The sequence below is a fragment of the Alexandromys fortis genome, unplaced genomic scaffold (genome assembly GCF_014885135.2).
Source record: "Alexandromys fortis isolate MF-2015 unplaced genomic scaffold, M_Fortis_MF-2015_v1.1 scaffold_26, whole genome shotgun sequence".
Classification (NCBI taxonomy): domain Eukaryota; kingdom Metazoa; phylum Chordata; class Mammalia; order Rodentia; family Cricetidae; genus Alexandromys; species Alexandromys fortis.
In genome coordinates, this window is record NW_026067894.1 from 9,299,224 (window position 1) to 9,312,370 (window position 13,147).

At 44.5% G+C, this 13,147-nt stretch overlaps 1 protein-coding gene across 6 annotated transcripts in view; it reads left to right on the forward strand.

Annotated features, from left to right (window-relative positions):
• The first annotated feature begins 2,807 nt into the window (after nt 1–2,807).
• The window catches only part of Phactr4 (phosphatase and actin regulator 4), a 79,322-nt gene continuing 68,982 nt past the window's right edge, over nt 2,808–13,147 (forward strand). For 2 of the 6 annotated variants that reach the window (XR_007593706.1, XM_050153034.1), the window contains exons 1-2: nt 4,339–4,474; nt 12,336–12,389. Coding sequence is in view for 5 of the 6 variants with exons in the window: in XM_050153034.1 (XP_050008991.1) it covers nt 4,384–4,474; nt 12,336–12,389 (145 nt within the window). In the remaining variant the exon portion in view is untranslated. Of the gene's footprint in view, nt 3,005–4,338; nt 4,475–12,335; nt 12,390–13,147 lie in introns of those variants that run through there. The other 4 variants (XM_050153071.1, XM_050153052.1, XM_050153047.1 and 1 more) reach the window with 4 other exon arrangements.

Below are 13,147 nucleotides of genomic sequence, written 5' to 3' on the forward strand. Positions count from 1 at the left end.
GAAACAAGAACAAAAAAAAAAAAAAAAAAAAAAAAAAAAGCCCAGATAGGTTAGTTAAGGAAAGCTGGCTAGAAACAAGCCAAGCTAAGGTTGGATATTTATAAATAATAATAAGCCTTTGTATAAATTATCTGGGAGCTGGGTGGCAGGCCTTCCAAAAGAGTAAAAAACAACGAACACATTTATTTATTTATTGGAGGGGGGCTCATGTGTGCTCCAGAGGGGATGTGAAGGTCAGAGGGCGCAGTTCTCTCCTTCTACCATGTGGATTCCAGGCATAAAACTCAAGTCATAAGGCTTGGTGGTAAGGTGCTCTTCCAGGTGAGCCACTGTAGGCGGGGTTTTCTGTCCCACCAGCCAGCTCCCAAATAACCACACAGAGACTTATTTATTACAAATGCTCTACCGATGGCTTAGGATTGTTACTAGTTCTTAGAATTTAAATTGAACCATATTTATTAATTTACATGCTACACAATTCTTGGGTGTGTTACGTCATATTCTACATGTTCTGCTTCCTCTCCATCTGGTTGCCCCCTCACCCCTATCACCACCTTTCTTCCCAGTGTCCTGTCTGCCCTGAAAATCCTTTCTAGTTATTGGCCATTCAGCCTTTTATTAAACCAATCCAAGGGACAAATCTTCACAATGTTCAAAAGGATTATATTCCACAGCAAGCCATCTCATCTGCGCAAGAGGGAAGTACTTTTTTTAAAAATTATATGTGTATGAGTGTTTTGCCTGCGTGTGTGTATATACCATGTGCATGCAGTACCCACAGAGGCCAGAGGAGGGCATCAGATCTCCTGTAAAAGGAGTTACAAAAGGTACCAAGGGAGATAAAGTGCGTGAATAATAAGTGAAAGGTGTTAAATAGAGGTAAGTGAGGTAACCTACTAGGACAGACTCTTAGCTTTTTGCGAGGGTGGGGGTAGTGGGAGTGGGGCTGCCACCCAGCTCCCAAATAAACATACTGAGTCTTATTATTTCTTATGAATGCCAGGTCTTAGCTTGGCTTGTTTCTAGTCAACTTTTCTTAAATTATCCCATCTACCTTTTGCCTCTGGAATTTTATCTTTCTCTATTCTATATATTTTTCTTTACTTCTTACTCCATGGCTTGCTGTGTAGCTGGGTGGCTGGCCTTTGGTGTCCTCCTTCTCTAGTGCCTCCCTCTTCTTCCATCTAGATTTCTTCTCCAATTTATTCTCTCTGCCTGGCAGTCCAGCCTATTTATCTCTGCTGCTTAGCTATTGGCCGCTCAGTTCTTTATTAGACCAATCAGGTGGGTTTTTTTGTTGTGGTGGTTTTTGGTTTTTAGCGACAGGGTTTCTCTGTGTAGCTTTGTTTGGAGCCTGTCCTGAAACTCCCTCTTTAGACCAGGTTGGGATTAGGCTCAAACTCACAGGGATTCACCTGCCTCCTGAGTGCTGGGATTAAAGATGTGCACCACCACCGACTGGCACAATCAGGTGTTTTAGAGCAAAAGCAACACAGCTTTACAGAGATAAACAAATGCAACATACAAGAATGCATCACATCTTTGCATCATTAAATAAATATTTCACAACATAAGCAAACGCAACACATCTTGAAATATTCCACAACATGCAATTGTTATTATCTTATTATCATTTATTATTATTATTATTACCAGACAGCATCTGGCTGACTGACCTGTTTTTGTTTTTGCTTTTTTTTTTAAAATATTTATTTATTATGTATACAATATTCTGTCTGTGTGTATGTCTGCAGGCCAGAAGAGGGCACCAGACCTCTTTATAGATGGTTGTGAGCCACCATGTGGTTGCCGGGAATTGAACTCAGGACCTTTGGAAGAGCAGACAATGCTCTTAACCACTGAGCCATCTCTCCAGCCCTGCTTTTGTTTTTTTTTTTTTGAGACAGGGTCTTACTATGTAGCTCTGGCTGCCTTGGAACTGTGTAAACTAAATTGATCTTGAACTCACAATACTTCCAGTCTCCAGAGCAATTAGGAATACAGATGTGTGCCACCACAACTGGGTGTAATCTATTGCGATTTTTTGATGTTATGGATTATGTATTTGAAAGGCATAGATTTTCTCCTGTGCTTCCCGGGTTCTTTTGTATGTATGGTAATTTAAAAACATTTACATTTTTGGCTGGACGGTGGTGGCGCATGTGTTTAACTGCAGCATTAAGGCAGAGGCGGGTGAATCTCTGTGCTCTACAGAGTGAGTTCCAGGACAGCCCGGTCTACACAGAGAAATACAGTCTCAAAAAACAAAAAACAAAACAAAAAGTTACATTTAGGTCTAATACGGGTGTGACCCATGGGTTTGGCATTTAGAAGGTCCTCCAGCAGCCGCAAGGAGGGTTCTGGAGGGTGATAGCTCTGGGGTCTGGAATGAGTGCAACTCAGAGACAGATGGTGGCTTCCACTAGGTGATAGTGCGGACAATACAGACAGTGGAGAGTGTGGAGGTTGAATGTCTGTGCATAATGGGCTGGGTTCCTTATTTTCGCACAACACTGAGAGTAAACTGTAACTTTTTGACCCTTCAAATTGTCTCTCGATAGTTTGAGACACAGACTGTAGAACACCACACATCCATCAGCTCCTTTCTTGGGCATCGCCGGGCGTCTGTTACTGAACGTGTCCTCCCAAGCCAGAGACCTTTGCTTTGCTCAGAACTAGGCAAGCTGCCCAAACCCATTTATGTGCAGCGCACCGGCCGCGGGCGGCGCATGCCCAGACGGGCAGAGTGGGGGGCCAGGCCCCGCGGGGCGGAGGGCCGGCAGTTCCCGCCATTTTGTCCCGATCGCCACTCAGCTGGCCACGGCTGGCGACTACAAGTCCCGTGAGCCTCCGCGGAGGCACTTCCTATCCTCACTGTCCAGCCTGCTCCCTCCGCCCCCCCTCCCCGGGGGCCGAAGGCTCCGGCTCTAGCCAGGCGGCCAGAGACCAGGTAGGATTTCCGGCAGAAAGTGCTGTGGAGCCCGCGGAGGCAGCGGCGACCTGGGTGAGTTCTCCAAACTCGGGAAAGTGAGCGACTCGCGCGTGCCGCAGCCGCAGTCTCGGCTGAGCGGAGGGTCGCGGGCCGGGCCGGGGTGGGGGGTAACGGCGCGGGCGGCGGTCCGTGCAGCCAGGGCGTGGCGGGCCGTAGCCTCCTCCCTCGGCCCTCCCACAACGGTCCCGCTGCTGTGTCCCCGCCTGTGGCCGGGCCGGCGCAGACTCGCGCTCTCCGCCCCCCAGCTCCGCGGGGCCCTTTTGTCTGCGCCGCTTTTTCCCCCTTTGTGACTGTGCTTGGAGTCTCGGTCTCCGAGGGAGCCCGCACGTCCTGCCGGGGACCGCTCCCTGGGGATCCGGTTACTGTAACTGGATCGGGTCAAAGTCCATCTTTCAAAAGTGACCTCCCTCAGCCCTATGCATCCCTGCGGAGCAGAACGGACGGAGGCTTTGGAGCCTGGCGTAATTTCTGTGGAAACCTCGAGGTTATTGTCCAGTTCCTAAGTGTCAGCCTCCGGGAAGTTAGGGATCAAAACTCAAGGCGCTTTTCGCCCCCAGAGGATGGTGTCTAAGAAAAAGAAGTGAGACTTGGAGCCCCAACCCCGGAAACTGAGGAAGAGTGGAATTTACTGCGATGCGTGTGGCAGCTGTGTGTGTATATATGTGTGTGTGTGTGTGTGTCTGTGTGTGTGTGTGTATGGGGCGGGCAAACAACTCAAGCGAATCATTGCTTTAGAAACCTGAAAATCGGAGCGGAGAGATTTCTAGGACATCATTCATTTCCTGCAAATAGTTTTTGGCACTTTCATTCGCCCACGCAGCTCCTCGATTCCCTAGAAAAACTCCAAAGAAAAAGTCCGCTCATTGAAGACCTTGCTTTGTAGAAAACTCAGTATATTCTAGAGAGCAAGTTTGTTTTGTTTTTACCAGGTGAAAAGAATGGCAGCGGTTTAGGGGAAGAGTGATAAAATGTATTCTTTCTGGCCACCGCTGGATTCGTGGATCTGATCCAATTTGGTTAGAGTCCCGTCAGAGACCCCATCGCGAGACTTAGCATACGGGTAAAACATCATAGAGGCCAAGGTAGAAACCCCTTTGAAAACTGATTAGTATTTCAAATTCCGGAGGGAGGGCAACTGGGACTTTACATGAATCAGGAAAGGTGTTTTGAGGCTAAATTCCCACCCTTGCCATGTGGGCAAATAAAGTCTTCATTATTCTGCCTGGCATTTTGTAATGGAAATGGCTTTGAAACGCTTGGATTGTGTTAATGTTGTATAGAGATAGAAGGTTCTTAATACAGGCTCATACCATGATACCGGTTGTATCTTTCCTAGAACGTTGTGGTGGCACATCCCAGTAACCCCGATACTTCTGTGGCTAAGGAAGATCATGGGTTCAAGACCAGCCAGAACCTTATCTCAAGGGGAAAGAAATGTTTTCTTAAATGAGTGTGGGAGAGAGTGGAGTGGAGACAGTGCAGGTATGACATTAGAGACCGGACTCTGTGGGGTTGGTTTTCTCCTGCTTCACTTGGGTTCCTGGATGGAACGCAAATGACCAGGCTTGCGCAGGAAGAGCCTTTACCATCTGAACCATTTTGCTAGTTCACATTTTTTTTTCTTTTTTGTTGTGCTAGGACTGGAATCCAATACCCGCTCAGCTGTGGTGCTTACACCTCTAGCCCCAGCTATTCTTCAATTATTGGTCATAGAAATTTATTTATTTGAGAATGGGTCACCAATTAGCCTAGTCTGGCCTTGAACTCTCTTATGCTGCCTTTGTCTTTCCAAGTGCTAAGATTATGGTTGTACCAGCACACCTAGCTCTGAAATTCTGAATTTATAGCAGGCTTGCTACTTTCTGGCTTGTTTCCTCAAACAAGATAGTGCTGTCCATGTTAATTTTTGAGGACTTGTATACATTGTATAAGTTCCATTAACGTACATTGTGTATCTTCACCACGGTTCTGTGAGGTATTGGTTCTCACTTTGCAGCTGATGCAGCCTTGCCTAAAATGTAAAGTGACTAGCCCAAAGCCAGACACTTAGCCCTGGAAGGAAAGCTGAACCAAATATAAATAGCAAGCCCAGTGCTTTCTGTTACCTCAGATTTAATATAGCTGCTAGTCATATTTCCACAAACTGCTTTTGTTTGCTGAGATCTGAATATTAGAGCAAAATTACAGAATTATTTTCCAGCCCAAACAAATTCCTCAGGAACTGAACTTTCCAGTACCATGTCTTTTCCATTAGCTGTTCGGAAGATTGCTGCTTCGCTCCAGCTTGCTTATCCTGTCTGTAGGCAGAACGGCGATTTTATGGGGCCTTGGGGACACAAGGGTGATGAATTACTAATCTTTTATTAAAAGGCGATTATGGGGTGGGGCTAGTCTGGTCTTCATAACAAGTTTCAGGTCAACCAGAGCTGCCCATTAAGACCATGTTTCAGGGAAGAAAAAAAAAAGTCTGTCTGAGCTGAGTAGTGGTGGAGCATGCCTTTAATCCCAGCAGAGGTAGGCGGCTCTTTGTGAGTTCGAGGCTAGCCTGGTCTACAAGAGCTAGTTCCAGGACAGTCTCCAAAGCTACAGAGAAACCCTGTTTAAAAAAACAAAAAAGTTTGTCTGTAAGAGAAGATGGGTAAGGCTGCTTTGGCTCCTAAGCCTAACATTGAAGACAGAACTCAAATGCATGTTTTTTTTTTTTTTTTTTTTTTTTTAGTGCATTAATTTATTTGAGCACTCATTTTAAATGATAACTTTATTTTAAAGTCTTTTTTTTTTTTTTTTTTTTTTTTTTTTTTTTTTAGAGCATTAAGACTTAGGGAAATGCTTTCTTAATTTTTTTGCTTAGTAAAAAGTTTTGATCAGACTAAACCTGCAGTTTTGTCTTGGTTTTTGTCAGTACATGCCATGAATGTGACATCAGAATAGCAATCTACTTCAACTCTCGTACTTAAATTGTTAAGTGACATGCATAGCATTCCAGTGGAATTCAGTCAGTGTAATTAGTCCAGGTTCTTTCTTTTTTTTTTTTTTTTTTTTTGGTTTTTCGAGACAGGGTTTCTCTGTGGTTTTGGAGCCTGTCCTGGAACTAGCTCTTGTAGACCAGGCTGGTCTCAGACTCAGAGATCCGCCTGCTCTGCCTCCTGAGTGCTGTGATAAAAGGCGTGCGCCACCACCGCCCGGCTCTTAGTCCAGGTTCTTTGTCTTATTTTCTTCTTTTTAAGATATGATACTGCTATGTAGCCCAGGCTAGCCTCAGATTTTCATTGCTGCCTCAGTCTCAGTGCTGGATTACATAATTTAGCCTTTTAAACTAGCCGATGCCCGTTTTGTTTTGATACTGTAGTGAGAATGAACTTCTCTCTCTGTCTCTTTTATTAATGTTGCTGTACTTTATTTCTAAATCCATCCTTTTACTCATTCAGCCGTGAATGATAGTTAAGACTCTAGGTCCTGAGGACAAAGCAGTGACATTGTTTTCTCCTCTTGGGTTCTACAGACTTTGCAGACTGGTACTGATTAGGGGAGGAAAAAAGACAGTAAGCAGGTGGTGGTGGCACAAGCCTTTAAACCCAGCACTTGGCAGGCAGAGGCAGGTGGATCTCTGTGAGTTTGAGGCCAGCCTGGTCTACAGAGGGAGTGCCAGGACAGGCTTCAAAGCCACAGAGAAACCCTGTCTCAAAAAACAAATAAACAAAAAAAGACAGACAGTGACTACACAGTAAATAAAAGTTTCAATAATTATACAGCCAGCTCAGATAATGTCTTTTATTTTTAAAATGAACTTGCTTTGTTAGAGACAGAGTCTTACTATATATGACAGATCACACTGGTCTGAAGCTCACTACGAACCTGAAATGATCCTCCTGCCTCAGTTTCAGAAGTACTGAGATTAGGCCTGTGTCACATGGCTGGGTTATGTCTCATCCTTGGGCCTTAGTCTTTCATCTTGAACATAGGGATAATGGCTTCTTGCTTTACCTAATGGAGTGTTTCCAGGCAAGTGACCTGAGTATCTTTTGTTGTAAGCTGCAGATGCTGCTGCTGCTAGAAAAGGAAAAGGGAGTGAGTGGACACTGAGCCAAGAATCTGTCCCTTTGTAAAACTTGGAGGTCTTTTTTGGGGGGAGATGGAGGAGGCTGCCCTGTTGCCATGTTAGGGCCTATATATGATGGGTAAATTCTATATTCCCACTCCTTCCCTTGTATCTTTTGTTTGTGTTTGCTTTGAGATAGGGTTTCTCTGTGTATTCCTGGTCATCCTGGAACTAATGCTGTAGAGCAAGCTGGAAGTCATCCTGTAGACCAGGCTGGTCTCTAACTCATAGAGATCTACCTGCTTCTGCTTCCCAAGTGCTGTGATTAAAGGCATGCACCACCACTTTGTATCTTAATAGGAACTACCTTTTTCCCCCCAAAGTATTCTCCATTAAAGAAAGTTTGTTTTTATATTATTTTATAATTTATTTTTATTTTATGTATATTGGTGTTTTGTCTCCATGTATGTCTGTATGAGGATCAGATCCTCTGGAACTGAAGTTACAGTTGTGAGTTGCCATGTAGATGCTGGAAATTGTACCTATGTCCTCTGGAAGAGCTACCAGTGCTCTTAATTGCTGAGCTAGCTTTTCAGTCCCCTGGTTTTTATATTTTTACAGTTAATTATGACAGTTATGACTACCTCTGGGCTACATTTCCAGCACAAGATAAAGTCTTAATCTTCATGTAAATTGCTTAGCACACAGTTCTTGGTATTTCTTCTCTTTTTTAAGATTTATTTTTTAATTTTATGTGTGTGTACTTGAGTGTATACACATATGCATCATGTGCAAACAAGAGCTGTGGAAAAGGCACTGGATCCCCTGGATCTGGATTGAGAGGCAGCTGTGAACCATCTGATGGGGTGCTGGGAATCAAAGCTGAGTCCTCTGGAAGAGTAGCCAATGCTCTTACCACTGAGTCTGCTTTCTAGTCCCAGCAGATACTTTTGTTTTCTGTTGTATGGTAGAGGCTGCTTTTTTTTTTTTTTAATCTATCTATCTATTTTTTGAGACAGGGTTTCTCTGTAGCTTTGGAGCCTGTCCTGGAACTAGCTCTTGTAGACCAGGCTGGCCTTGAACTCAAAGAGATCCGCCTGCCTCTGCCTCCCAAGTGATGGGATTAAAGGTGTGCGCCACCACCGCCAGGCTGAGGCGGCATGTTTTATGAGCATAGTGATGTAATGGTATATAGGCCAGTCTCCAAAAACCTAAGGTATTACAAAATTATAACAGTGTAATGGTGCTAAATGGGCTGGAGAGATGGCTCAGTGGTTAAGAGCCCTGCTTACTCTTCCAAAGATCCTGAGTTCAATTCCCAGCAACCACATGGTGGTTCACAATCGTCTGTAATGCTATTTGGTGCCCTTTTGAGGAAGAGACCTGGTAGTCATCCTTATCAACAGACCATGAAACCCAATATGGACAAGTTCAACAGAACCACCATATACGGGCTGCTCATGCATACTTCAGCATTGCTAGAGCATAAATTTTATTTTCATTTTTTCAATGGTGCTAAATAGAGATACATTTAAAGAATAGATAGGGATTGGGGGATGAAATGGCTCAGGCAATAAAGGTACCAATTCAGATTAAACCTGAGTTTAATCATTGGAACCCAGATAGTAGAAGAAGAGAATCAACTTTTGTATGCTGACCTCCATATGCATGCTATGGGGAAGCAGGGAGGAAAGAGAGAGAGACACAGACAGACAGATAGACATGAATACATACATTGGAGTTGTAGAGATAGCCTAGCAGTTAGGGACACTGTGTTTTTGCACAGGATCTAGGTTTGGTTCCTATCATCCACATGGTGGCTCACAACCATCTGTTGATCTAGGGGATCAAATGCCCTCTTCTGGCCTCTAAGGACCCCAAACTCACATGTGGTGCACATCCCCAAAATTTTAAATGAAAATAAAATTTAGATAGGGACTAAATGATTGTTTTCTTTGAGACTAGGGTCTTGCCTTGTAGCCCTTGTGAGCCTGGAAGTCACTGTGTAGATCAGGCCGGGCCTTGAAATTTCAATGATCCTCCTGAGTCCTGGGATTAAAAGCCAGCACCAATATGTCTGGTTTAAGATGCTGTTTTGGGCTCAGTAGTGGTGACTCATTTGTTTAATCCCAGCCCTGGGGAAGCAAAGGCAGGCAGATCTCTGAGTGTGAGGCCAGCATGGTCTATAGAGTAAGTTCCAGGACAGCCAGAGCTGCACAGAGAAACCCAGTCTCAAAAAACAAAGCAAAGATTCTGTTTTGGTAAACAGTGCAGGAAGGCATTACGGAAGGTGCGGTTTTAGGGCAAGCAGGAATTCAGGCAGACTTGTCGCTCCAAGTTCTCTGCTTCCTCGTCCACCTCCATTTAAGGTGTGTGTGTTCACACGATGAGTGCATGACCACATGTGGAGGCTAGAAACCAATCTTGGATTTCCTTCCTCGGCCGTGCATATTGGTTTTGGGATGGGGGGGTGTCCTGTTCTAGCTTGTACCAGGACCCCCCCCCTCTTTTTTTTTTAAATGTAAGTAAACCTGTCTTTGCTGGTGATGAGACTCAGACAGCACTGTTTAGGCAGCTCTGTCTCCCCAGCTCTGAGGTTACTCTAGGCAGAGGGAGTAGTTCTGAGCTCAAGAATGGACTGAGTATAACAATGTTCAGCTGTGTGTCACACTCGGGTGTTGAGGTTGTGATTCAGACAGCCCTTCAAGATAGCTTGACGATTGTGCACAGCAAACGTGCACGTGGACTGTCAGTCCCTTAGAGACTACTGCACTGGTGTGGCAGCTCACACCTGTGATCCCTGCACCAGGAGGCTAATTGCAGGAGGATTGCTGTGAGTTTGAAGCCACACTGAGGCACAAAATTGTAGGCCAATATGGGCTACAGAATAAGACCACGTTATTGAAAAACAAGCAAAAATTAAAGAAAAAGAAAATTGATAATTAATTAAACATAATTTCGTTTAGCTTTTTGTTTGTTTGTTTGTTTTGTTTTGTTTTGGTTTTGGTTTTTTGAGACAGGGTTTCTCTGTAGCTTTGGAGTCTGTCCTGGAACTAGCTCTAGTAGACCAGGCTGGACTCAAACTCACAGAGATTCACCTGCCTCTGCCTCCCGAGTGCTGGGATTAAAAGCATGCGCCACCATCACCCGGCTCTTTTTGCTTTTTTGTGATGTTAGAGACCAAATCCTGTGAAATGAGTTTTCCATTGAGCTCCCCGTAGCCCTTTTTTGATTCTTTAGATTTACAAGTATTTTTTGATAGCATATTTCAAATCTTTTAAATTTTACAGTTAGAATTTCTTGATTCAGCATTTATTTCCTTTTTTTTTTTGAGACAGGGTTTCTTTGTGTATCCTTGTCTGTCATAGAACTAGCTCTGTAGACTAGGTTGGCCTCGAACTCACAGAGATCTGCCTGCCTCTGTCTCCAGAGTACTGGGATCCTCCTTTAAAAAACAAAACAGCATTTTACCAGGTAGCCTTGGCTGTCTTGGAAATTGCTATGTAGCTCAGGCTGGCTTCTAACTCCCAGAGTTCAGATTGCCTCTGCCTGCTGACAGCTGGGATTAGAGAACCTGGCCCAGTTCAGTTTCTCGGCTGCTTTTCTCCCAGCTGATTACAAGCCAAGCTTTCTTATTTACTTGTTGTTTCTTTCTCAATTTTTAAAATCCCTTTTTTTTGGTTTTATGTATATAGTGTATGTGTGGAAAATAAAAGAAAGGGGGGGTTTTAAAAAATGGAGAAAGAGACAACAAATACACAGTGTGCAAGGACACGTGTGCTGGACGTGCTGTGGGGTGGCAGCCCTGAAAAGAGACTGCTCTCCCTGTGGGTGTCTTTTTCTTTGTTTGGTGACTCTCCTGGGCTAAACCTGTAAATGTAAAGTGTGTGTGCTCTTTGTTCTGTGTACCCACTGTAGTCTGCACTTGTTTGCTCAGTGGCTAACTAATGATTAGACAGAGATTTTTGTGTGTGCTATGGACCAGTAAGTTTTCCAGCTTTGCTGAAGGCTTCTCATGAGGACCCTGGTAGGGAGGGGGAAAAGGTCAGGCTCAGGCCTTCATAATAGTGTCCCTCTCATAAACTTGACAGTTCCTTCAAGTTACCTGAGTCCCCTCCATTAGGTCCTAGCTCTTAAAGATTCCGTTTCCTGGTACCAGCAACCTGGGGACAAGGTTCCTAACACATCTGAAGCATAGCAGGCATCAACTCTGCTGTCTTTATTCCACACACTAACATCTCATTCTTCCCTCCTCTGGGCCCTTCTGTTGGTATACCATAGTTATGCTATAGTATATTGTACCATAGTTTCTGCATAGTTTCTGGGGTGAACTAGCTACCTTTGGAGCTGAGTGCCTTGATGATCAACTTGTAGGAGTTTTGTTGTTGTTGTTGTTTGTTTGTTTTCAGTAATTTATTTAACTTTATTTTAAAGCATTGGTGTGAAGGTATCAGATTCCCTGGAACTGGAGCTACAGACAGTTGTGAGCTGTTATGTGGGTGCTGGGAACTGAACCTAGATCCTCTGGAAGAGCAGCCAGTGCTCTTAACCGCTGATCATCTCTACAGCCACTTGTTTTTGTTTTTCTGAGACAGGGTTTCACTGTGTAGCCCTGGCTGTCCTGGAACTCACTCTGTAGACCAGGCTGGCCTCAAACTTAGAGATCCACCACCTGCCTCTGCCTTCCAAGTGCTGGTTTTAAAGGCATGTGGAGCTGGGCAGCGGTGGCGCAGGCCTTTAATCCCAGCATTTGGGAGGCAGAGGCAGGCTGATCTCTGTGAGTTCTAGGCCAGCCTGGTCTACAGAGCTAGTTCCAGGACAGGCTCCAAAGCTACACAGAGAAACCCTGTCTCGAAAAACCAAAATAAAGGAAGGAAGGAAGGAAGGAAGGAAGGAAGGAAGGAAGGAAGGAAGGAAGGAAGGAAGGAAGGAAGGAAGGCATGTGGAACTACTGCCTGGCCTTTCTTCTGCCTTGTTGAAGAATAGTCTCTTTTGTTTGTGCTGTGCTATGTATTCCAGGCGAGCTGGCCCATGAGTACCCAGGTGAGTCGCTGTCTCCCATTTCACCTTAGGAATGCAGAGGTTGTAGATGATGCTGCTGCCTCTGCCATTTTCCCTGGGTTCTAGGGTTGGAGCTCAGGTCACCAGCCTCCATATAGCAATGTTCTCATTTAATAAGTGGTATTTTTTCAATAATGTTTAAGCTATAATAAGTGTTAGTGAGTAGAGCTTATTTAAAAGACACATGCAAGATGATAAATTTGACATTTTCAATATCACATGCATGTACCTTTTCTCTTTTAGACACTCTTCCCCGCCTCCCTACTCTGGTTAATAGTGGCATGGAAGATCCATTTGGTGAGTACAGCCTGCATTCTTATTGGTGCTTGTGCTTTGCCCTTACCTGTTAGAGCTTTGAGTAAATTATCTCCTGCTCAGTATGCTGATATAGAACAGTAGCTCTCATACTTTTCACTCTCAGTATCCATTTATACTCTTATTAGCTTATTTTGTTTGTTTGCTTTTGAGACAAGGTCTCTCTACACAGTGCTAGCTGTCCTGGACCTCATGTAGACCAGGCTGCCTCGCTCCCAGAGATCCTCCTGTCTGTCACTATCCCCAGTCCTAATGTTTTGTTTGTTTGTTTTGTTTTGTTTTTTGAGACAGGGTTTCTCTATAGCTTTGGAGCCTGCCCTGGCACTCAATCTGTAGACCAGGCTGGTCTCAAATTCACAGAGATCTACCTGCCTCTGCCTCCTGAGTGCTGGGATTAAAGGCATGCGCCACCACCACCCATCTGTTGGTTTTTGAGACTGGGTCTCCCTGTGGAGCTCCAGCCAACCTGGAACTCACTATGTAGACCAGAGCTCCTCTGCTTGTCTTCTGATTGTAATATAATACTGGTCTCCATTCCTACTCTTAATCTAATTAAAGGTCCTAAAAAGCTTTTGTTTGTTGACATTTTCTGTATTATAAATTAGACCTGAGGGGCTGGAGAGATGGCTCAGTGGTTAAGAGTACTGACTGCTCTTCCAGAGGACCGGGTTCAATTCCCAGCACCCACATGGCAGCTCACAACTGTCTGAAGATCTAGTTGCAGGGGATCTAACACCTTC